We start from the raw sequence: 24238 nt of genomic DNA on the forward strand, positions 1-24238 counted from the left end.
GTTGAGAGAAGGAGGCGTACAAGGAGCCACCCAACTTTCTTAGGGCCAGCACTCCAGATTTATGTACCATTTACTCCTTAGCCTTTTCTTCTCCAGAAGATGTCACGCAGAGCAGGACAGGTAAGGATTTTTTTCCTTGGGGTTTAATCCTGAAGCCTTTCTCATGAATGAGCATAGGTGCAAGGTAGTGTGAGTTTAGGATCAGAGTTTCCTTCTCCCAGGTTGACGAGCCCCATCTGCCCTCGTTTTTCTCTACAGAGTGTGTAAGCACTGCTCAATCATAGATATACTCTGTGTTCAGGTAGGTAGCCATGTTGGTCTGACGCAGTCAATATATTGTCCAGTATCACCTTAGAGACCAACTGTATTAGGGCAGCCATCCATCCAGAATTTCCCAGACATAGCTGGGATTCGGCCATTGGAAACATCACCCTGGGCAGAAAATGCTTTAATGTTTGGGAAAATCCGACCATATCGCAACTCATGTTGGATGTGTGGATTTTGGTGAATATCCTTAAAAATAGCTCAAAAACTTCATTGGTTGTGGGGTTTTTTGTTTTTTGAGATTTTGCAAACACACACACACACACACACACACACACCTTTGACCAAAGAAAGCTCAACAACTTTTGTGTCCAGATGTAATGGGGTTGGGGTTGCTTGTGCGTAAGGCGCAAACTGCTCCAAGCTGAGTAGTTTGGTTAAAACTTTCCCCTGACTGGACAGTCAGTATTCCATGACTGTCTCAATCACTGGCAGAATCCGTCAGTGGGCGTTTCCTGAATTTCCTCCAACATAAAAGTTCTTTGACACCAAGTCGCCGCCTAGCTTCCCTGCGTGGAAGCTTTCTGCGCAGAGTGGGCGTCCCAAGGGGAGGTCCTGTGCTCTCCCCGCTGGTCTCGCTGGAACAGTCCCGGAGCCTTCCCTCCGAAGCTCCCTCAGCCTCCCCTTCCTCCCTGGCGTCACGTCTATTTCCTTCCCCAGCGGAAGCTCTCCCTCTCTCCTTGCTGGTTCCCTCTCCAGCGTCATTGGGGAGCCTTACCACCACCCTTGGCTCCAATGGCAGTTCCCTGACACCAGATTTCACTTTTTCGCCAGCCAGCCTCCTTATTCAAAACAGTCAGATCCAAAAAGCCTGCTGGAATAAAAAAGTATTCATCTGCAGTGGAAGGACAACAAGGAGTGAGCCAATCTAACATCTCTAGGGAGGGAGTTCCAAAGTCTGAGAGCAGCCACCAAGAAGATCCTCTCCCACATCCCCATCAAGCGTGCCTTTGAGGATGGTGGAACCAAGAGAAGGGCCTCTTATTTTCCTGGCACCACTGTTAGTATTGTGTGAAGTAGTAATGGATGCATTAAGCTACCAAGTTGAGGCACTGATCATGAAGACAGGATGTAATTTATTTGAATAGAACTTTCAAGTCTGAAGGATCTTTGAGTATCAAAAGAGAGCCTTTACCTTTTCCCCATGAAAACCCGGAGCTAATAAATTATGCTTTCATGGAAACGTTATAGATTAAGCATGCTAAATTAGTTGACCTCTGTCTCAGATGGTTCAAAGTTCAAAGTAGGAGGATTATCCTACACTCTGGCCAGAGGGAATATTAACTTGCCTGTTCATTTGCATTAGGAGCAAAGTCAACCAAATCATTCAGGCTTATGGTTATGTGCATATGCTCATGGGGTGAGGAGATAGCTCTATTTATCTGCTTTTTTTAGTTGTCTTTTTTTCAGACTAACTGGATTTTTAACCTGAGAAATCAAGCCAAAGAACATTTATGCAGCAAAGTGTAAGCTATGAACAAAGAGAGCATTATTGGAATCATATCAAAGACGCAAATTTAAAAAAAATTAAAAATGAACAAGCAATTTATGAAAGCATGACTTTGGAAGCAGATATGGCAATAGCTTTAGAAGGAAAAATAAATTTAAAAACAAACCATTTCTCTATATAAGATATCTTATAGATAATTTTGTATACGTAAGCAGAGGTGCTCTCAGGACAGAGAAATTACTTGCCTGTCTTAGTAATGCAAGTTATGTGATTCAGAAATATGAGACACTGTTCACAATGCTGTCCTTACAGTTTAAGGCATGGGTAGGCAAACTAAAGCCCAGGGACCTGATCTGGCCCAATCGCCTTCTAAATCCGGCCCGCGGACGGACCAGGAATCAGCGTGTTTTTACATGAGTAAAATGTGTGCTTTTATTTAAAATGCATCTCTGGGTTATTTGTGGGGCATAGGAATTCGTTCTCCCCCCCCCCCCAAAAAAAAAAAAAATATATAGTCGGGCCTCCCACAAGGTCTGAGGGCCAGTGGACTGGCCCCCTGCTGAAAAAGTTTGCTGACCCCTGGTTTAAGGCAATGAACTTGTATACCTCTGTTATGCAAGCCTTAGAGGACACACAAGGCAAGAAGCTAGACAAGAACTTTATTGTCACTAATAAAGAAAAATGGATAGTAATGGGAAACTCTTGACTCCACCCAGAAACAGCCACCTAATGTCCATTATTACACTTTCCACACAATATAGTTTCCTTCACAATTCAATCTATTATTATTTGAAATCAAATAATTATTCCGTATTCACAGTGGGTTCAGTGGAATGATGGTATTGTTATTAGTGTTTCAATATTGTTTTATTCTTGTGTTTTGACCATCTTTGTCATATCAACCACAGTATGTATGTCTGTTTGTGTGTGGATATATATGCACTAATGCAATACTGAGGAACAAGTTTGTGTTACCGTCATTCCAATTCATGTTAGAAACATTGTAATTATTCTGGGTGGTATTTGACTAAGTGATACACAAAGCTGATCCACTGAAATCAGATACAGTATATAAATATAGGTACAGTATATTTAGAAAAAGGGACGCAGGTGGCGCTGTGGGTTAAAGCCTCAGCACCTAGGACTTGCCGATCGAAAGGTCGGCGGTTCGAATCCCTGCGGCGGGGTGCGCTCCCGCTGCTCGGTCCCAGCGCCTGCCAACCTAGCAGTTCGAAAGCACCTCCGGGTGCAAGTAGATAAATAGGGACCGCTTACCAGCGGGAAGGTAAACGGCGTTTCCGTGTGCAGCTCTGGCTCACCAGAGCAGCGATGTCACGCTGGCCACGTGACCTGGAAGTGTCTCTGGACAGCGCTGGCCCCTGGCCTCTTAAGTGAGATGGGCGCACAACCCCAGAGTCTGTCAAGACTGGCCCGTACGGGCAGGGGTACCTTTACCTTTACCTATATTTAGAAAAATTCCAGGACTAAGACAGGTTCATAATCACATAAATTGCCAGAACCTGATAATTTTAGTTTCTTGGTTCTGCATATAAATATTTAGTTTCAAATGCCTGAAAGTGTGTGTCTCTGTGCGTGTATGTATACAGTATGTAGGTGAAATCCACTTTACCTGATTCTGTTTCAGAACCTCCATTTGATTGCATGGAGGCTGACATGAGACATAATACAGATAAAAACTATGAGTTGGCAAGGATACTAACAGCCTCCGTTCACTAATGCAACTGTCTTACTGTCCTTGGAGTTTTTTGTCTAGATAGAAAAGGAACCAGGGAACCAGGCAGAGGGCCTTCTTGGTAGTGGCGCCCGCCCTGTGGAACACCCTCCCATCAGATATCAAAGAGATAAACAACTACCTGACATCCAGAAGACATCTTAAGGCAGCCCTGTTCAGGGAAGTTTTTAATGTGTGATATCTTAGTGTATTTTTGGTCTTTGTGGAAGCCACACAGAGTGGCTGGGGAAACCCAGCCAGATGGGCGGGGTACAAATAATAAATTGTTGTTGTTGTTGTTGTTGAAAGTAGATCTGTATTAGTAGTCCGTATATTTCAGGAGAGGCTACTAAAAACTGATCTAGACACTAATGTGATCTAGACATCTGTTCCAAAAAGGATGCAGGCCACTGCAAGCAGGGCAGGATCTGGGATAGCCCCTAGCAGGTGCGCCAACTCTAGGGGTTTGGAGGTGTCTTTGGCCCCCTTAATTTTTGTTGAAAGCAGGCTGGGCCTCCTCAATGCGGAGGGAGCAGAGGAGGCCAAGTGTGGAGCTCAGTGCAGCACAGTTTCAGAGGCTGGCTGCTCCAGAGCGCTCAGCCTTCAGAAAATGTGATGTCACACATGTGAGCTGTGTGCAGGGCCCCCTCACTTTGGGGGGGGGGGCAACTTGACCCCTTGTGTTAACTCCCAGGAGCAATGGAATTAGCTTTGGTAAGGGTCTGAGCTTAGCTGAGCAATTAACGTGGTAAGTAGGCAGCTTCCATTATCATCATGTTCTCTGCTACTTGTTAGAGCTTACGAAGGAGGGAGGGCAAGAAGATGATGAGAAACTGGAGAATTTAATTCTTTGATTGAAGTCTGAATTCCTGGGTTTGGGGAACAGCCAAGTGATGAATCCTCTAACTCTGGTCTCCTGCGTAGTGCTCTTCCTTAGACTGCATCTGAGGCCAGCTTGAAGTTGTAGGATTCTTGAGGCAAGGACCCAGTAATCCACCTCCAAGTTTGACTGAATCATCTGGTGTCTGCTAGATTATTCCTTATAGAATACATGTTCCACAGCACAGGTCTTTCTCTAATTCCAATACCAAATACACACTGTGGTGGTAGAAGGGCTGCAGTTTTATATTTTCACAATATGTACTAGCAAATGAGAAATTTCCTGTAATTTAGATGCTGTTTCTGACACTGAGATTTATAAGTTTCCTACAAAAAATTCCTCCTGAACTTCAAACCTTCCTGCAAAAGTTCATATTACCACAAATTATCTGTAATTTGTGTGAAATCAGAATTCATCTGGCCACTTCATTTGCAAACACTGCCCAGCCAAATCAAGCAAAGATGTTTAAACCATATATATATATGGTTCCAACATCAACAAGTATTTTTACTCTTTCATTATTTTCACTATGATAGCTGATCTGTGAGTCTCTTTTGGATATTCCTGCAGAAAAAAGTTCAAAGGCCATGTAGGACCAAACATTTTCTGTAATTGCCTTTGTGCTTGCAACCTACACTTGAGATAAGAGGCTGAAAAAAATACCATATTGCCCCCAAAGAACAATAGTTGCATTGACAGGCGAAGTCCTCCCAACCCCAGGTGACCCCCGAGCGAAATAATGACTCAAGACAACGTGCTAGGGGATTAAAATTGGCCACAACTTTATTAAGTTTCAGATGTAGGGAGACCTTGGCTCAGGCATTGGGCGTTTATCCTTCCCAGTCCCCAGCCTGGGAGACATCAGGGTTGGTTCCCAGTACATTTCTGAGCACAATTCAAAGTGTTGGTGCTGACCCTGAAAGCCCTAAACAGCCTCGGCCCAGTATACCTGAAGGAGCATCTCCACCCCCATTGTTCAGCCTGGACACTGAGGTCCAGCTCTGAGGGCCTTCTGGTGGTTCCCTCACCTTGAGAAGTGAGGTTACAGGGAACCAGGCAGAGGGCCTTCATGGTAGCGGCGCCCACCCTGTGAAACACCCTTTCACTAGATGTCAAGGAAATAAACAACTATCTGACTTTTAGAAGACATCTGAAGGCAGCCTGGTTTAGGGAAGTTCTTAATGTTTTGTTTTTTTTAAAAAAATAATTTTTATTACATTTTCCATTTTAAGAATCCAATCAAATCACATTAAGTATTCCAGATTATACAAATACGTATCATATAGTCCAAATATTCTGCCAAATTATAATTTTTTGTTGGGGCTTCCCATGCTTCAAGTTCAGTGGGGTTCTAATCATCTTATGTTTCTACTGCCTTGAGTTTCCAATAGTTCCTTCTTTAAATCTTCCTGTTGTTATCCTTCTTAATGTTTGATGTTTTATCATGTTTTTAATATTCTGTTGGGAGCTGCCCAGAGTGGCTGGGGAAACCCAGCCAGATGGGAGGGGTATAAATGATGACAATGATGATGAACTGACACCTGGCCTCACCCCAGTGTGTATGCTTAGACAGACACCATTCCTTGGATCTACTAACCCTATTCCTGAAATCCTACAGTATGGGAAGCATGCTTATTCTGCTTGCCTGGGCTATGAACATCATTCTGCCCCTGCCCCCAACCCTGAGGTAACATCCAATTGTTTCCAGAAGCTGCACTGTGGACAACTGAAGAAACTGGTTTTCTTTCTTTTAGCTTGCGGAACAAGCTATTACCTGTGAGAGTTTAAAAATACATGACCAATGAAAGCGGATAGTGTTCAGCCTGTCTGTCATATGCTTTGTTTGCTGACAGCACTGGATCCTTAAATGGTTTGCCAGCTGCATCTGTCTTGTAAATTGGGCTGGTAATTGAGTATGCCTAAAGCTACTGGCCACATACCACTCATTTTGGAGTCATCCCATTGACCTTCTGTACTGAACCTGAGCACTAAGGGTCTCTCGACAAGCAAAGTTCAGCTTCTTTTTCTTGGAGGCCTTAAGTCCCTGAGGAGTCTGTTCTTCACTGAATATTGTCAATACTTGACTAATGATAATTCAATAAAAGACATGGCCTTTTAATGCAATATTACTCACATGAATATTGATCAAAACCAGTAACAGTTGTTAAATCCTTGCTAGATAGTTATTCCTCTTGTAAGCTACGTTGTTGCTTCTGCCATCAACAATATGGAAGATTAATCAAAATTGGTTTTATGTAGAAACACCACAATCAAACATGTATTTTGTGACTGACACAACAAAAAGAAAATAATCCATATGGCCGCTAGGAAAGATAAAATACCAAATTCTGGAATTTAAGTTTCCAATGCGTATTTGAGTTTTGGTCCCTTCTGGCATTGGTTTTAGTGGTGTGGAAGCTGCTCCTCATCATTCTTTCATCTTGGAGAGTCGAAGTCACACCACAGTTCATTTTCATGATTGTGTTTCTCCTGCTCTGGTGTGGTAGGAGCCACAGAGAAAGCTCCTTCTATGCAACCTTGGCTCTCCAATTATACCGAATAGTATTCGAAGCAATGGTGTTGCATGGATTCCTGTGCCCTCAAAAGCTGGAAGGGGCTCTTGGGAAGCAGGCTTCTTTTCGAGCAGTAAAATCTGGTTAACTGATCTTAACTAATACTTGCTAGGATGTGTTGTGAAACCACCTTGAAGAAAAAATGCATTGCAGAACTGAAAATGCAAGTGGTACCTGTATAAAAAATGTTGCAGTAAGGTGTGGCAGACATCCATGCCCCTTTACAGGATACTCCATTCCACCCCCCTTGCTTTCCATTTCTCTCCCTTCCAACAATCAGCCAGCATTCTGTGACCACGGAGTATGCTCAGTCCCCATAGGGCTATTTTGGGCATATTTTTTTAATCCCCTTAACGTTTTGGTACTTCTGAAAACCTTGGTATTCCCCTAAGCCTGCTAATACATCTACCTTGTCTGTGGAAAGTGTCATTTGGCTATATAAGGATCAATTATTAAGATAATGAGCTCACTGTATAGGATGGAAGACATGGTGGATGAAGCTGTTCATATGTTATATGTTGTTAACAGCTGTCCAAGAGAAGCCTGAAGGCTGCAATCCCATGCACACTTACCTGGCAGTAACTCCCATTGGACTCAGTTGGGCTTACTTCTAAGTAGACAGAAGTGTAAGAAGCAGTACAGTTGTACCTTGGTTTTCAAACAGCTTAGTTCTCAAACGTTTTGGGTCCCGAATGCTGCAAACCCAGAAGTGACTGTTCTGGTCTGTGAACTATTTTTGGAAGCTGAACGTCCGACGGGGCTTCCGCGGCTTCCGATTGGCTGCAGGAGCTTCCTGCAGCCAATCGGAAGCCGTGCTTTGGTTTCCGAATGTTTTGGAAATCGGACAGACTTCCAGAACGGATTCCATTCAACTTCCAAGGTATGACTGTGCTATAATTGTAAGCTTCTGCACAATGGAATTTTCACAGACCTATACCCAGGTGTGTCCCTTTGTACAAAATCAGGAGACCAGGTTGCAGAACTCATCCTAGCATACAAAAATCTGTTTTCCCAAATTTTTTATAGTTGTTATATTTTATATAGTTGTATATCTGCTATTTTTCAGGTTCAACAAAAGATTTAATTGAAACTTGCTGTGCTGCTGGACAACAGTGGGCTATTGACAACAATGAATGCACAGAAATCCCTGTAAGTGGAGCTGATGGCGATATCTGCAGGTATGTAAACTAAAGTTAAGAAGCTAAAAAAGCACAAGCAGCCTGCATTTTATAATCTGACATATGATCCATGTTACACACATACAGGGATTATCCACTCTTACCATTTGCCCTGCTCTTTCCACCCAGAGCTCCATGCTTTTACACTCCATGCCCAAGCGTGCCTTTTCTCTCTTTTTTGGCCCCAAGCTTTTCTCACAAAAACCCGTTCTTTAAAACTTAAATCAGACCAAACATCAATTCAGGTTTTCTGCAGATTGACGTTTGTTCTGATTGAGCTATAAAGAGCTAGTTTTCACCAGGATAGCTCTGGAGGGGTGCACCCAGTCACAGAGCTTTAAATTGTGGACCATGCCTGGAAAGTGCAGAAGAAAGATATGGATAAGCCCATCTGCGCACATGCTGCATAAACTTACTGAAGTGTGGCAAGACGGCCTGACATATATAGAAGGAACATTTCTCTCCCAAAATAAAGAGGCTTAATGAACTTGAACCTTTTAATATGCACATTCCTTCAATTACAGGAGAACAATTATTTTGGCTTATCGCAGATCATACATTGATTTTTTTAATGCTATAGATGAATAAGATGAATAAGGCCTTTAATTTTGCCTGATAAAAATCAAGCTCCCTGCTGAGAATCTGTGCTAAGTGCAAAAGTCTGTTTCTCATAAACGGCACACATAAAGTGCACTATGCAAAGGACTGTGCATATGGAACTGAGTTAATGGGATGCTTACTTTTCGTCACTGCCACCTGAATCTCGGCCTTTAGTAAGTCTGTTTCCCCAGCGTAATCTCACAGAATTTGATATGACCCATTTGCTAAGAAGTGCACTATTATAGTTACATAAAGGAACCAAGACCCTTGGTCTAAAATAGCCGGAATACTGCAATTAAGAAAATGTGAGCCAGTTTCTCTCTCATTTGTGGGGGGAAATGTCTAGCACAAATGGAAACTAAATAAATAAAGATCAAATTTTAAGTAAATGAGCTCCTTACAAAGGGATTTAGAATTTAATTAATGGGTCTTCTTCTCATTCCATATGTAAATATCAGACTGAACTCCTGCTCAAAGGATTATATTCATTTCACTGCAACTTTCTATAGCAAGTTTACAAATAACCAAAGTAGATCTGATATTGGTGGAGTACAGGAGCTTAGTGAGGAGGAAACAGTGTACTTGGTGATAGAAGCATGATATTTGGTATGTATTTATACAAAGAGGAGTGTGTCAAACCACCTCATTTTATGCTTTTATAGCAACTGCACAATCCCGCCTCTTCTCATGGCCTGAGCTAATGGAAGGTGTGGACTGGATATATGTATACTGAGCCAATATCAATAATGAGAATGACTGAATCCATGTTTGCCATGGATGGAATGGTAATGCTTGTCTCTGGCAGGATAATATAACATAGGAGCCCCCTTTGGCCCCCTGAATAAAATATTTGAGGGGGCTGGTCCTCCCCAAGGTTGATGAGCATTGCCACTCAAATAGTGTGTGTGCACTGTGTCATGTGATCTATTACGCTGGGGCATGGCTTATCTGCCCCCCCAATATTTTATTCAAGTTGGCACCCTGCAATATACAACATTTCTATGTTGATCAAGACCTGGAATGTATGTTCCTGCATAGGGACCATAGGAAAGTGCCTTATATTAAATCAGACTTGTTGGTCCATCTAGAACAGAACTCTCCAGGATTTCAGAACAGGGACTTACAAGTAAGCATCCAGTGGATTGCTGGGCATCTTGCAGAAACTGCCCCCACCTGAGATGGACAGTACTAATAGTCATGTTGTTATGGATGCATTTTAAGGACATGGAGAAACTAATTTGAGACCCACCACTTGGCCCCTAGATGCTTCTGAATCATGGTTGCTAAAATCACGGTCAACTCTAGGCAGTTGGATCATGCAAGACCAAGACTGCATCAGTTGCACTACTTGCCAGTGCATTCCCAAGCCAAATGTAAAGTGCTGGAGGGGCGGGGGGAATCTCCGGGTTTGGTCCTGCTGGGTGTGGTGAAGCAAACCACTAAAGTCGTCAGCACTGAACCAGCTGGCAAGCAGATGGTTTAAACCTGCTGGGTGCTGCCTTGCCAGCACAAAGCAGCCCCTTGCAGCCAGCAAGATTGAGTGGAGAAGTGCACTCCTGTGGGAAACATGCTGGCGAAGCAGCCTGCAGGATTGATCCCTGCAGGACAACAGTGCCATGAACCTAGAGCTCCACTAACATCATTGCACAACCTTCCTGTTGTGGCAAACACAGGACTGCCCCTACACACACACACACCTTTGCCCCTGTTGACCTCTTGATTCAGCATTTTGAGTTGCAAAATAGTGCTGCCAATGAAAGGCAAAGGAAACATGCAGAACATCCCTTTGGTGTGTCCAGTGGTGTCAGTTCTTACTGAATAATGGCATTTGCAAGTAGAAACCTGCCTTTTGAGAGCAACATGTGTTTTATTTGTTGTAGAATTGCTCAGAAGCAGTGTTGTGTCTCGTATTTAAAGGAAAACAGCTGCATTGCTGGCATGATTGCTGCCAGAGAAGGTGAATTGTGTGGCCCGGATGAAAGTGAGACCTGCGGAGGATCGTTTTATAAGGCAAGGCACAATGCTGAAACCTTTGTGGCACCATTACTAATTCAAATCAGGTTAAGCTTTGGCACTTTTAAGGGTTTGGCATTTGTGTTCTCTCTCTCTCTCTCTCTCCTTAATTGCAAAGCATCATGGACCAGGAATGAAAATTTCACTTAGCTAAGCATTTTGACTGCTCATATTTATTTCTCTGCTTCAGCCAGATGCACAATCTTGAATTTCAGGCCCTTCATTTTAATTTGCTTTTCCATATATCTAATAGATAAGAATTTCATTAGTGCATAGCTTAAGAAGTCTATCTCCAGTATTATACTTAACAGCATGTTACTTGCTTTTTAAAAATCATATTATAGATAGGGAAGTAGATTACATCAGCCCCCTCCCCCTCCTTGCTTAGCCACTTACTGGATTGAAGCTGAACTGAGCAGTTGAACAGAACACTTGACTTAGAAGAAGAAATGTTTGACTCCAGAAACTTTAGCTCATAAAGATCGATGCAGATGCTAAATTAGGGGGGGAGGGGGATTTGCCCTGGCAAAAAAATTTTGCACAGCTTCCTTCACCTCATTGTTTCCCATACAATGGAGCCTTGCCAGTTTCTGCCTGCTTAGGATCTGACTCCTTGTTTATTATGTCCTTTCTTCCAGATTGTAGCCAAACTGAAGGTTTCAGAATTCATTAAACATTGATCACCATTTACAAAGTTGTTTGATACTCCCGAGTGTAATTTCCCATTGCCTCAGCAGGAAATGCATTAATCCTGCCAAGTCTTGTGATATCAAAGTGTCTTACGAATAACTTCTGTTAGTATGAAAAATGTAAGGTCATTCTTGGTGCAACACAGGGGTTAATTGGTTGGTGAGGCTTATTATTCCTACTGAATAATCTAATTTTCAGGACATTATTACAGTATTTGATTATTTCTGAAAATGAGTTAAAATGCTATGCTGAGATTTGTGTTATGGATCATTTATCTGCAATGGATGTTGCTATGATATAAACTGTAAAGCCCAGTTGCCATAAAATTCCTAGTGAGTGAACAGGGAGAACTGCTTGTCAAGGACGCCCCCAAATTTCGGGAATTACTTCTTTGTGCAGTGAAGTCTTGTTCCATGTTCATTATTTCAGAGAATGGGGCTGTGATTTCATGCATGCTTACCTGGGAGCAAGTCCCATAAAAAGGTTTGATGGGACTTGCTTATGAGAAGAGATGCACCCAATTGCATTGCAAGCAGCATTGTAAGTCAGGGTGGTATTACTGGTGCAACTACACCTGATCACCTATTAAATAATGTTGAATTGTGAGCTGTTTGAAATAGGAAATGCATGCTGTGTTTGCTAGCATTCAGCCTCCTGCTTTGGGAGTGGTGGCTAGTGCCCGTTGAGACTGGGGGTGGAGGAGCTGGAGCCAGAGCCAATGACAAGTAAAGCCAATGACATCGCTTGTCCCCATCCTTCTGCTTGCTTTGTTCAACAAGTGTGGCATTGAGATGATAGCTCAGTCAGTAGAGCATGAGATTCTTAATCTCAGGGTTGTGGGTTCTAGCCACACGTTGAGCAAAAGATTCCTGTACTGCAGTAGTAGTAGTAGTAGTAGTAGTAGTAATAATAATAATAATAATAATAATAATAATAATAATAATAATTTAATATTTATACCCTGCCCACCTGGCTGGGTTTCCTCAGCCACTCTGGGCAGCTCCCAACAGAATATTAAAAACAAGATAAAACATCAAACATTAAAAACTTCCGTAAACAGGGCTGCCTTGAGATGTCTTCTAAAAGTCAGATAGTTTTTAATTTTCTTGACATCTGATGGGAGGGCGTTCCACAGGGCGGGCACCACAACTGAGAAGGCCCTCTGCCTGGTTCCCTGTAACCTCACTTCTCGCATGGAGGGAACCGCCAGAAGGCCCTCGGTGCTGGACCTCAGCATCCGGTGCTGAACGATGGGGGTGGAGACGCTCCTTCAGGTTGATGGCCCTTGTGGTCCCTTCCAACTCTACAACTCTGTCAGACTAAGGAGAAGGAGGAAGTTGAGGGCCAGGGCCAGCACTGGGGCTGGTTGTCACTAAGAAGGCAGGCACCTGGGGGCCAGCTGGGGGCAGGCTGATGTTGGCAGTCCAGGGCTTAATTTGCCCTAATGGGCCAGCCTTCACTGGCTGATGGTTCAAGGAAGATGCCTTCAAAAGAACATTTAATAATAAGACTTCAAAGAATATTTCTGAGGCATAGAGAAAATGGGATTGGGTTTCCCAACTACAAATGTGCACTGTGGGGTAATGGCAAGAATGAGCAAACAAGATGAATGGGAAAGGGAGGCATATTATCATATCTGTATTCCTGGATTGGGTTGTGGCGAATGTCACTAAGACAGGTGTAACACTTAGTCCTGAGGGCATTCTGTTTTTTCCTGGGACAACCCAATCAGCCTTACAGTTCGCTGAAATTAATTGTGCTTGATAAGCTTCGTACAATGCTGTAATTCTGCTTCTCATTCCTTTGATTAAGGGTAGTGTACCTATAAAAAAGAAATAAAATAACAGATTCCTTTTATTGAGCCAATTAATGTTGGTTTAAAAGCATTCATGCTCTTAAACATCATTTAGTATTCTGTGGCAGGCTACAGAGATATGAATATGAAAGCATCCAACACACTGACAAGATAAAACCTCAAGCCCAGATGGAGGGAAATACAATAAAGATGACATCTGTAAGAGAAGAAGGAAGTTAGAAGAAAAGAATAAAAGCAGGCGTGGAAAACATAAAAATGCTGCAGGACACTCTGCTCATTAAGGATTCCAAGTTGAGTCCACAATGACTCTCTAGTCTACGGAAGACTCTAGGAGGAATATAAAATGTATTTATGTACATTTGAATTTGTTTACTATATTTTGACTACTAGGGTCCTCAAAGTAGCAGCTTATAAGAAAAATAAAACATCAGCAATGCAAAACATTATAAAATCAGTTCATAAGAACAACACAGATGCAAGATGTTAACAATATTCCATCTTCTTAAGCACAAATGAACCAATCCTGTCTTCTTAAGAAGTCAAAGTAAGTAGCCCTACTTCTTAGACACCCCAGTGGAATAAAGCCATCCGGACGGATCTCACAAAAACCACAGTGGGAAGGGTCTGGTCAGTTTCTCTAGGGAGCAAACTCACAGTGCAGGTCCTGCTATGTTTCAGGTAGAGGTTAATTTTATCTCAGAAGTTTGATAAAACATCACCTTTGCTCCATGGAGACATATATATTAGAGGTGTGCATCAGATTCAGATAAATTCTAAATCCCAAGCTGAAGAAGATTGCTTTTGAAAGGTTTAGGGCTTGCCAAAGGTGAACTGAGATATCTTCAAGGCAGTATGTGTTGAAGCACCTCTGAAGTGCTTCATGGCTCCAAGGCAATCCAGATTTTAAAAAAATGCTTCAGACAAGCATCTGTTAAAAGCAAAAATACTGTCTCTAAGCCTGCCATAATACCATAACGCCAGGGAAGAGTGATGGGCAATAGCAAGGAAACACCACAGTGGGGAGAAGGCAACGCCAAAGTTCCATTGTGCCTGACAAGTCAGGCTTGTAATTAGAGAGGGTTACTTTACCTGGAAAATGAATTCTTATTAGTTTGCACCTGATTTATTTATTACCAGGCAAATTCTTATAGGGTTGCAGCTTTAAAGTTAAAAATCAATACCTTGAAAGCAGCCTGTAATCAAAACAGCAACCAGTGAAATTTTCAGAAAATGGGTATGAGCTCTGCAGGGCAGTTGTGAAGATGCCCAGCCTTTGGTGCTATTTCCTCTTTGAACTCAAGAGCACTATCCCCTTCACCACTTTCCTAATATGCAATGGGGGCAATTTTGCTGCAGACATTATGAGGCCCAGAGAGAAATGGGTCTGAGATTAAAATAATACATTTCTTGTGACTGGCTGCTTACACTGTCAATCAGCCAGTCTGCCAATGAAGGAATAGGGGGAGGTATTTTGGCATCAAAATACACATGAGCACTTTGTTGCAGCATTAAATTAATATAAAAACACATTAAAATGTCTCTTTCAGTTGTCTTCTCTGTATTGCACCTAGGAAAGAAAGAGCTGTGGGGTGGAAAATGCAGCTCTTTTTAGTTGTTTTTGTTTGTTGGGAAATTATGTGCAGTTTTATTGTTTGTTGTGGCTTGATTTAACAGTTTGAAAATGGAATCATAAATTGGATGCCGTAGGGGTAATTATAATTACCTGCTGCGATAAATTAAGTTTCTCAGTAAGAAAGAACAGGTCTATTATACTTGAATTTTCAGCTTTGAAACTTCTTGTTGTGGGTGATTGCAACATTTACTAGTAGGTACGGATCGACTGTTGTGTTCGTTAATGTGATTTTTGTCACAAATCATAAAGAAACATATGGGGGGGGGGGAGGAGATCTGATATATGATCCTGAAACTTTTGCGTTGAAAACAAGGATTTGCAGAATGATGAAGTCCACCATAAAGATGCCATTTTAGCTGCTGAAGCCTAAGCACAATAGGTCTTGTGCAGCTGTATTGAAAAGCTGGTTCACACATGAGCCTGATATATTAAATATCCCATGAATTTGTTACAGTTAGTCACTGGGTGACTCAGGGCAGTCCTGCACAGATTCCAGTGCCCCTGATTCTGGTGCAGGTGAAACAAATGCACCCCTTCCTCCCTAATTTTCTTAGATTCGGGCTGATGGCTAGGGCAGCTCAGAAGCATAGCTGTCAACCTTCCCTTTTTTTGCGGGAAATTCCCTTATTCCAGCGCCATTTCTGCTGCTTCCCGCTGCTATCCCGGATTGTTAGATAATCCTGTAGACTGTCCCTGGGACAGATGAGGCTGCTGATCCCTTATTTTCGAGGCTGCTGATCCCTTATTTTCTAAGTTGACAGCTATGCTCATAAGGGCCCTCGTGCAAGCGTGTGTGTGTGTAGCACCCTGCTTGTGGTTAACGCTTAGCTGGAATGAAATATTCAACGCAGCAATAGAGAAATTAAAATAATAATTTATTTGTCAGACAAATAAATGAGAGGCACAGTGGTATATGGTTACCAAGCTCTGGCCTGGCCTCCTGCCATTATGGCCAGCACTTATATTTCCTTAATCCAGCCCCCTTGCTCCTCCTGTGGCTGCCTCTGTCCAATCAGCCTGGTTGAAATTCCTATTGGCTGTTTGCTAGAACCAATCACAAAAGATACACCCATTTCCTTTTTGCCTTTTATGGGAAACAAAAAGCTATATATTCTTCTATCTATAAATGACAAATAAGTAGTCATATATCTTACATTTGTCTCAACAAGAAACCTTAATTACCAGCTCACCTCTTGCCCTCCTTGCCCTATTGCCCTCCAAAACAGATGATTTAATAGTTTTAAATTTTTATCTTAAACAGATGTCAAGGATCTTGAGTTCACATCAACATTGAAAGATCTCCTTCTTTTGGAGGTCTTTAAACAAAGGCCTGACAACCATATGTGTGCTCTAATGATGTTTCCTGCTTGGCAAGGGGGGCTGGGCTTATGGCCCCTGTGGTCTCTTCCAACTATATGAAATAAGAATCTAGCATAAGGATTTAACATTTCTTGGTTTCTAAATCCTTTGCATAATTACATTTAAGCTAATATATTTCATACATTATCATAGATAGCTTTTTAGAAGAATAAACCTCAAAGTAAAAAAGGAAGGTTTACAGCCTCAAAATAAAAATAGGAAAAAACCTCTTCTTCTGTTTACACCTCCCTTCTCCAGCCAGCTGCTTTTCCATTTGCTCTTGGCCTTTCAACCTTAGGAAAATATGGCTCAAGTTTAATGGGAGGCACATGGTTTTATTTTACTATTTAAAGGTAAAGGTAAAGGTACCCCTGCCCGTACGGGCCAGTCTTGACAGACTCTGGGGTTGTGCGCCCATCTCACTTAAGAGGCCAGGGGCCAGCGCTGTCCGGAGACACTTCTGGGTCACGTGGCCAGCGTGACAAAGCTGCATCTGGCGAGCCAGAGCCACACACGGAAACGCCGTTTACCTTCCCGCTGGTAAGCGGTCCCTATTTATCTACTTGCACCCGGAGGTGCTTTCGAACTGCTAGGTTGGCAGGCGCTGGGACCGAGCAGCGGGAGCGCACCCCGCCGCAGGGATTCAAACCGCCGACCTTTCAATAGGCAAGTCCTAGGCACTGAGGCTTTAACCCACAGCGCCACCTGTGTCCCTATTTACTATTTTACTATTTACCAACTCTTAATTATGTTTTCTCAGCCTTTTTTATATTCTGTAATATGTAGGGTCAGTGTAACCTTGGCTCTCAGCCTGTAATTCCCTTTTTACGACTTTGAGAATTGTTTTCTGCTATAAATCAGGGGGCCCCCTTGTCCAGGAGGATAAACATCTTGCCAAAGTACTTAGGCAGCTGGTCTTCTGCCTGGCATGAAACATTTGAAAATCTTTAAGCTCTTTTTAAAATACAGACCCTGATCAAAAATATAAGCCTAAGTAAAATGCAGGCTATGATTAGATGCCTCATGTGCAATGGTAGAGGCCTAGCTGGAAAGCTTAAAGCCTGCTGCCACTACAAGGGAGACAGATTGAAGAAAATGTCAACTGGCCCCACCTGCAGCTAGAAGGCGGATGGAGTCATAGATCTTAAAAAAGTGTAGACTTGCGCACACTGGCCAGCTTCCATTTTGACATGCATTGTTTGTTTTGGACTTCTCAGAAAAGGAAGAAGTGAGGTGGGGGGAGAGTGCCAGCCAGCAATGGTGCCCACCTGAGAGGTGCCGGGACTGCACTCTGGCACACTCCGACTGGAAATAAAAGCACTAGGAAGTGCGCATTTCTTAGGATGGCCATGCTTCAGTTTATGTATTATTGGGGGAAGTTAGTAGGTTCACTTTCAATATGAATTGAACTGAATTCCTCTCACGTTCCTGCCCACCAGTGATGATCATCACGATAGGAGCCATTTTGGCATACAAGTGATATATAAATTAGTAAATAAGAATAATATATAGTGGTTATTTGGTGACACCGCCACAGTTGCCATGCTAACGGTCCCTTTCTCTTGCAGCAATGCTGCGATTGCTGTGTGTTGGGCCTACGAGTGAAAAGTGAAGGTCAAAGCTGCGAGTCCAACCCCAATCTTGGCTACCCTTGCAGCCATGTAATGCTTTCCTGCTGCGAAGGAGAAGACCACCTCATCCCTCCAGAGCTAAAGAGGCACCCTGAACCACTGCCAACAGTGACACCAGAGAAACGTAAGTGCTGCATTGTTAGCTACAGGAAGCAGAGATGTGAGGCATCTTCTTCACACTCCGTAAAAACCATCAAGCTGGAGGTTACTTGCATTCTCTAGGCAAACCATTTCCAAGAAATTTACGTGACTCTCAACTGCAATAGCAATTACTTGCCTCTGCACAATGCTTGGTTCTGCTCCTGTCTCTTCTGTTTATTGCTTGTTGCAGTATTTGTGAGAAGTGCCACATTTTACCATGAGGCCAAGCAGGTTTTATAAGGGGTTGTTAAGGACAATGTATATATACCTGTTTTTCCAGCTTACAGAGATGGAGGTTATTAGCATGGAGTTTATGCTATCCACACATATTGAAGGACATGAAATCTCCTTGCTGCAGTAGTACATTTCTGGAATCAAAGTTTTCATAAACCATATCAATATATAGGTGCTATGGGACATAATTTTACAACTACTACAGAGGTATTTGGAATGTGTGCTTCAATAACATTATACTTTGTATTTCCTGGTATTTTCCCATCCCATACCAAAAGCATAACTTAGGATCTGTCTGTTGTCTGTCTGCCTCCCCCTGCTTTCTCGATCAGCAGCCTTTAATATTAAACAAACACCATCAACAAAATAAACACATATTGAAACAAGATTCATTCAGCTACCATTATGAAACAAGACACTATGAAATATATTCCCAATATACTCAGATGCAACCATACTTACGATATGGTATGGGAATTTCAGTTATCAAACTACATTGTTTGAGTGGGAAATGGCTATCAAAGATTAGCTAATACCAGCAGACGTTTCTTACAATGCAATTACTACACATATACATGAGAAATAATGTTACCAAGTGATAATCCTATTGCTTGATAAATGCCCAGAAAAACGTAGATAATCAGCGGTCTATGAATGTTGAAATAAGATAAAATAAATTGTTGCAAGAGTTGCCAAGGGAACCTCTAGACAAAATACAAAATTCACATCCAAGGAATCTTACTTCCTGCAGCAGATGAAAGGGCACAAAACAACCACTTGGACAAAAATCTTAGCAATGAACTCAGATTGGGGTTTATTCGAATTTCCTGGGAGGTGAGGACTGAGGGGTGAGTTGCTTCGCCCCTGGCAAATGTGGGTTCTGGCTACATGCAGAAACTAAAATATGTTTCACAATAATACCATTTCAAGTTGTCAGTACTATGCACAGTCCTGAACAAGCTTGCCCTAGTACCAGCCAAACAAAGTTTTGAGTTCTGTAGTGGGAGTGCTGGTGCTGGTTGTGGATCCCCTGGTGAATGTAACGCAAGGCCTTTACAGTGGTGGCATCCTCTGTGGAACTTCCTGTTGTCTCCCTGCTATTTTCATTCAGGAATCACTTCCAGATCTATTTATTTTTGCAGGCCTTTGTGACATAGTAAGAGAGACTTTTTTTTTTTTAGGTTGTGGTTTTAATTATGTTGTTTAAGCCTGTGTTTTTAGATGATGTAAGCCACCATGGGCTCTGTATGAGAAAGGGGAGATTATAATAAATAAAACTTAATAAGAAAATAATAATAATTAGATTTAAATCAAGCTTTAAAATCAGCTGCATCACATCCCTCCTGTTTTCTCATTGTAATTTTGCACAACTCATTTAATCAACTTCTTGGGTGCGATCCATTCATCTCCAGTTACTTCTCATGTGTCCAGCAGTTCCGGTCCTTCAACTGATATATTTATTAATTTTTCACATGATCGGCTGGAAGGCAACTTCATTCGGAACACAAACAGAATTATTGTGGGAAGGGAACCTGAATTGCAGCTGTTGGATTTGGAACTCCTGCTTTGTTCATTCCAGAAAACAAGTATCAAGAGAAATGGAGCTTCATGAACTAGTGAAGTGACAGTGCTCCATCTAACAAGCTGGTGTCAGGGAAGGGGGTGTCCGGGGAATTCAGAGGTATCTGGAGAATACCCTGAATCCAAATAATCTCACAGCTCAAAAAAAAAAAGGCTTGGTAAAATGTAGGAATTCATATAAACACTAGTTTTCATTGTTGTTGTTTTTCCAATTCTCTCCTTGGCACAGATAAAGGGGAAAGATGGATGCTTCTGGGACACAGCCCACCCTCTGTGGACAATGATCCTATTGTGTGGACGCAGGGAGTGGGGTGAGGGGAGGATTTGCATCTCTGTGTACCACCCACATAGAATTGCATTATTCCTTTCTGCCCTTTTTAAGGGACTCTGTGATCCACAATCCCTCTTTGCTCCCATCCTCTGCCTGCCTAAATGACAGGCACTCCACAAAATCAATAACATTTGCTACTTGGTGACAGCATAAAAGCTATTATAAAAGAAATTAGTCCATTGATCTGCCCAAACAATCATTACTGTGTTCACGCACCCCCTTTCTTCTTCCCCGACTTCTGTTGAGAGTGCTCCCTGTAATTGCTAGTAATTGTAAGCAATTTCATTCTTGGCTGGAAGTAGCAAGAGAGCTAGCTGAGAAACAGAAGCATTTGCACAAGGCAGCTGGTGGCATGGGAGCTTCCAAATGCCCAGTGCCTGGGGGGCAGGGAGGGCAAGAAAAGATGTGCCTTATGAGTAGGGTGGACCTTGTTAAAACATGGGGTTGATCAGCTGAAATGTTTCATCATCCCAGGTGAAATTATGTCTGCTCCAGTCGTTTGCAGATGCCATTTTTCCAGCTGTCACTATGAAGATTCTGCACCCTTTCCCTTTCCTGCTCTTTTTACCTTCAGGGTGTAAATTCAGTTACTTTATGGATGTAACTGAATTATTTTGCTTTAATGTTTCATAAATTATGTTTCTGGAGGTCATAAAGTAATTAATGCAGCACACTATTATTTTTGATGTTTAATTAGGTTTTACATAAAACAGAGCACAGTAATATATTACAGCAAAATCCATGTCAGGGAGTAATGCAGTAAAGAGAGAATAATATTTAATGAACCCCCCCTTTTTTTTTTAAAGAGAAGGAGGTTAGCAGATTGAAACACACATAGGTTCATAATGAAGCCTTTCTTAAGTGTGTAATGTGGTTTTATTGCAGTCACACCTATTAGGGAAAATAAGTCTTCAATTAAAGCACAGAGGAAGCAGATTAGTCTACCCAGTGTTTCCCAAACTTGGGTCGCCAGTTATTTTGGGACTACAACTCCCACCATCCCTAGTTGCAGGACCAGTGGTCATAGATGATGGGAACTGTAGTCCAATGCAGCTGGAGACCCAATTTTGGAAACACAGGTTTACAGAATGGCTGTGGGGAACCTGTAGCCCTACATATGCTGGAGAACTACAACTCTCATGATCCCTTACCATTGCCCATGTTCGCTGGGGATGATGGGAGTCTTCAGATGCCAGCAGGACACAGATAAAGATGAAGGTTGGCCTGACTTCCTGGTTTAGGGAGTTCCATATATGGAGTGGTGCTCCATAGAAAGCCCTCTCACAAATTGCCACCAGAAGCCACTGGCATGCTTAAGAGGGCCACATCAAGTGATCTTAAAGGACCAGCAGATTCACATGGAAAGAGGTCATTCTTTGGGAAGCTTGGTCCTAAGCTATTTGGGGCTCAAAGGATACAGCCAGCACCTTGAATTGCACATAGAAATGAACCAGCAGCCAGTCAGCTGATAAAATAAAGGGGTCACATGATCCCAACACTTGGTCCCAATCAAGAGTCTAGCAGCAGTAATCAGCACCGACTGAAGTTTTCAAGAGCAACCCCTTATAGAGCATAGGATGATAGTCCAGTGGAGATAATAGTTCAGCTGTTCAAGAGTGGAACGGACTCCCTCGGGAGGTTGTGGACTCTCCTTTTTTGGAGGTTTTTAAGCAGAGGTTGGATGGCCATCTGCCATGGATGCTTTAGCTGAGATTCGTGCATTGCAGGGGCTGGACTACCCTCAGGGTCCCGACTTTACAATTCTATGATTTTATGAGATTTAAATAATGCATGTCAGATCATGGCCAGGACTGACCATACCAGGAATGTTCACAGCTGGTATATTGGTCTGAGTTGGGCAACAGGATACTTGATTATTTTCCGCAACTAATGACTTTTTGCCCTTTAACCGCCAGTCAGTCAATCTCAATTCCTCATCTCAGTGGCCATGGAGATTAACTTAACTGGTCAGGAGTAAAAGCATCTGATTTGCATTTAACTGTGAAGTTTTTCATAGGACCTTTTAGAGGGTGGAAGGGATATTTTCATTTAAAATAATATTTCTTGCCAGTTGCTTTGCTTGACTCTCAGTGAGATGTTGTGCTTCTATGGTCACCACTGAGGGTTTATAGCTTCACCATAAGGTGATCAAGATTTTAGAGGGTTGTACATAGCCTTTGAGATATCGATTATTAGGTCTTCTGCTATATTGTATACACATTCAAAAAATAGATAAACAAGCTACTTGCTTCTTTTAATTTTCTGGAAAAAATACTGTCAAAGTTACAAAAATAGATTCTTTTATAACATAATTCCTTTGTGGGTGCCAATAACAAATGAATGGAGTCCATTGCAACAAAGTTGCCTGATGGCATTAATCCAATTCTTCTGTGAATTGTGGCTCTCCATTTCAGCAACCCTCAGAATTTTAGTCACACATTCTTTGACCAAAGCTGATGCAGGTCTTTTTCAATGCTGAACTCAAAACTATCATAGCAGCAAATAACTTCCTAATGTTGAAATCTGTGGAATGTTTTCCACAACCATATGAAACAATACATAAGGGCATCAACAGATATCTTAAAAATGATCCCAGAAGCAGGCAATGGGAGATTATCAAGAATATGACCACTCACAGAGATGGAAAGAAGAAACAGTTCCAACCAAGGAAGATTGGCAACAAAAACTGATGGTGTATGCAGAAAAGCTGAAACTTAAGAGAAGATTAAGAGACCAAGAAGAGACATGTTTTAATGTAGAATGGGGAAATTTTTTAGATCATATGAAGAATTTTTGTAAACACCTTAAATCATTAGCAGGACTGACATAAAAGTACACAATGAGAATAACCTAAATAGAATATAAAGGATAACCAGTTAATAGATTTGAATTGGATATGCGGTGGTAAAAGATATAATATAAGTAATGGCGTAAAAACCTCCAAGGAAGGAGAGTCTACCATCTCTTGCGGGAATCTGTTCTATTGTCAATCAGCTCTTACCATCAGAAAGTTCTTCCTGATGTTTAGTCAGAAACCTCTTTCTTGTAACTTGAATCCATTGGTTCAAGTCCGCAGGACAAAACAAGTTTGTTCCATCCTCCGTGTTCCTCTGCACATGTTCCAACTTATCAATAATATTCTTAAATTGTGGTGCCCAGAACTGGACACAGTATTCCAGGTGTGGTCTGAACAAGGAACTTTGTCAGCAACCTCACTGAAATCAAGATATACTATGTCCATGGCATTCCCCTGATCTACCAACTTTTCAACTTTATCAAAATAAGAAAAGAGATTCATCTGGCATGACTTGTTTGTGGAAAAACCCATGCTTGTTTTTGGAATCACAGCATCATTTTCCAAGTGCTCACAGACTGACTTTAATTATCTGTTCTGGAACCTTTCCTAGTATCAGAGTCAAGTTCACCAGCTGTTAGTTACTTGGGTCTTCTTTTTTTCTCCTTGTTGAAGATGGGGACAACATTTGCCCGCCTCCAATCTGCAGGGACCTCACCTGTTCTCCAGGAATTCTCAAAAAATTATAGACAAAGGCTGTGAGTAGGAGGAGAAGAGAAGGAAGCATTTAAAAAATCTTTTGGGGGTGGGTTATATTTATATGAATGATGGTGCAGGTGAATGCATAGCTGATATTTGGTAAGCCGATGGCATTGCCTGAGCAGATAACAATATTTTTTATTTGCTAATGTTCACACACTTATGTGTGTTATGGAGCTATGTGCTTTTTCTAAAAGAGATGCTTCTTGTGCAGCTGCACAGCCTGACCCATCTTTTATTATAATACAACATTTTTGTCCATTGTACTCAGGCAGAGTCCACAGGAATAAAAGAAATCTCAAATCAGCTGAGACCTGCCTTAACTCTCCAGGTCAAAATGTAAATTGATACCTGCCTCTTTATTCTTGCTATTTCTCTACTCAACTTCAAACCACTGGTAAGCCACAAAAAAAGAAATGAATAGGAAAAAGGTAACAAAACACTGATTAGTCACTTACACTGGCAATGCTGAGCTTATCAGAAGCAAACACATTCCTCCCTCCTGGATTGTAGCTGCTT

At 42.0% G+C, this 24238-nt stretch overlaps 1 protein-coding gene across 1 annotated transcript in view; it reads left to right on the top strand.

Annotated features, from left to right (window-relative positions):
• FBLN2 (fibulin 2) overlaps positions 1-24238 on the top strand; it is a 127484-nt gene that overhangs the window by 58391 nt on the left and 44855 nt on the right. Inside the window, 3 exon segments of the mRNA XM_079964961.1 lie at positions 8026-8137; positions 10618-10747; positions 17817-18003. Coding sequence (XP_079821087.1) covers positions 8026-8137; positions 10618-10747; positions 17817-18003 — 429 coding nt within the window.

Source organism: Podarcis cretensis (assembly GCF_951804945.1).
Source record: "Podarcis cretensis genome assembly, chromosome: 2".
Classification (NCBI taxonomy): domain Eukaryota; kingdom Metazoa; phylum Chordata; class Lepidosauria; order Squamata; family Lacertidae; genus Podarcis; species Podarcis cretensis.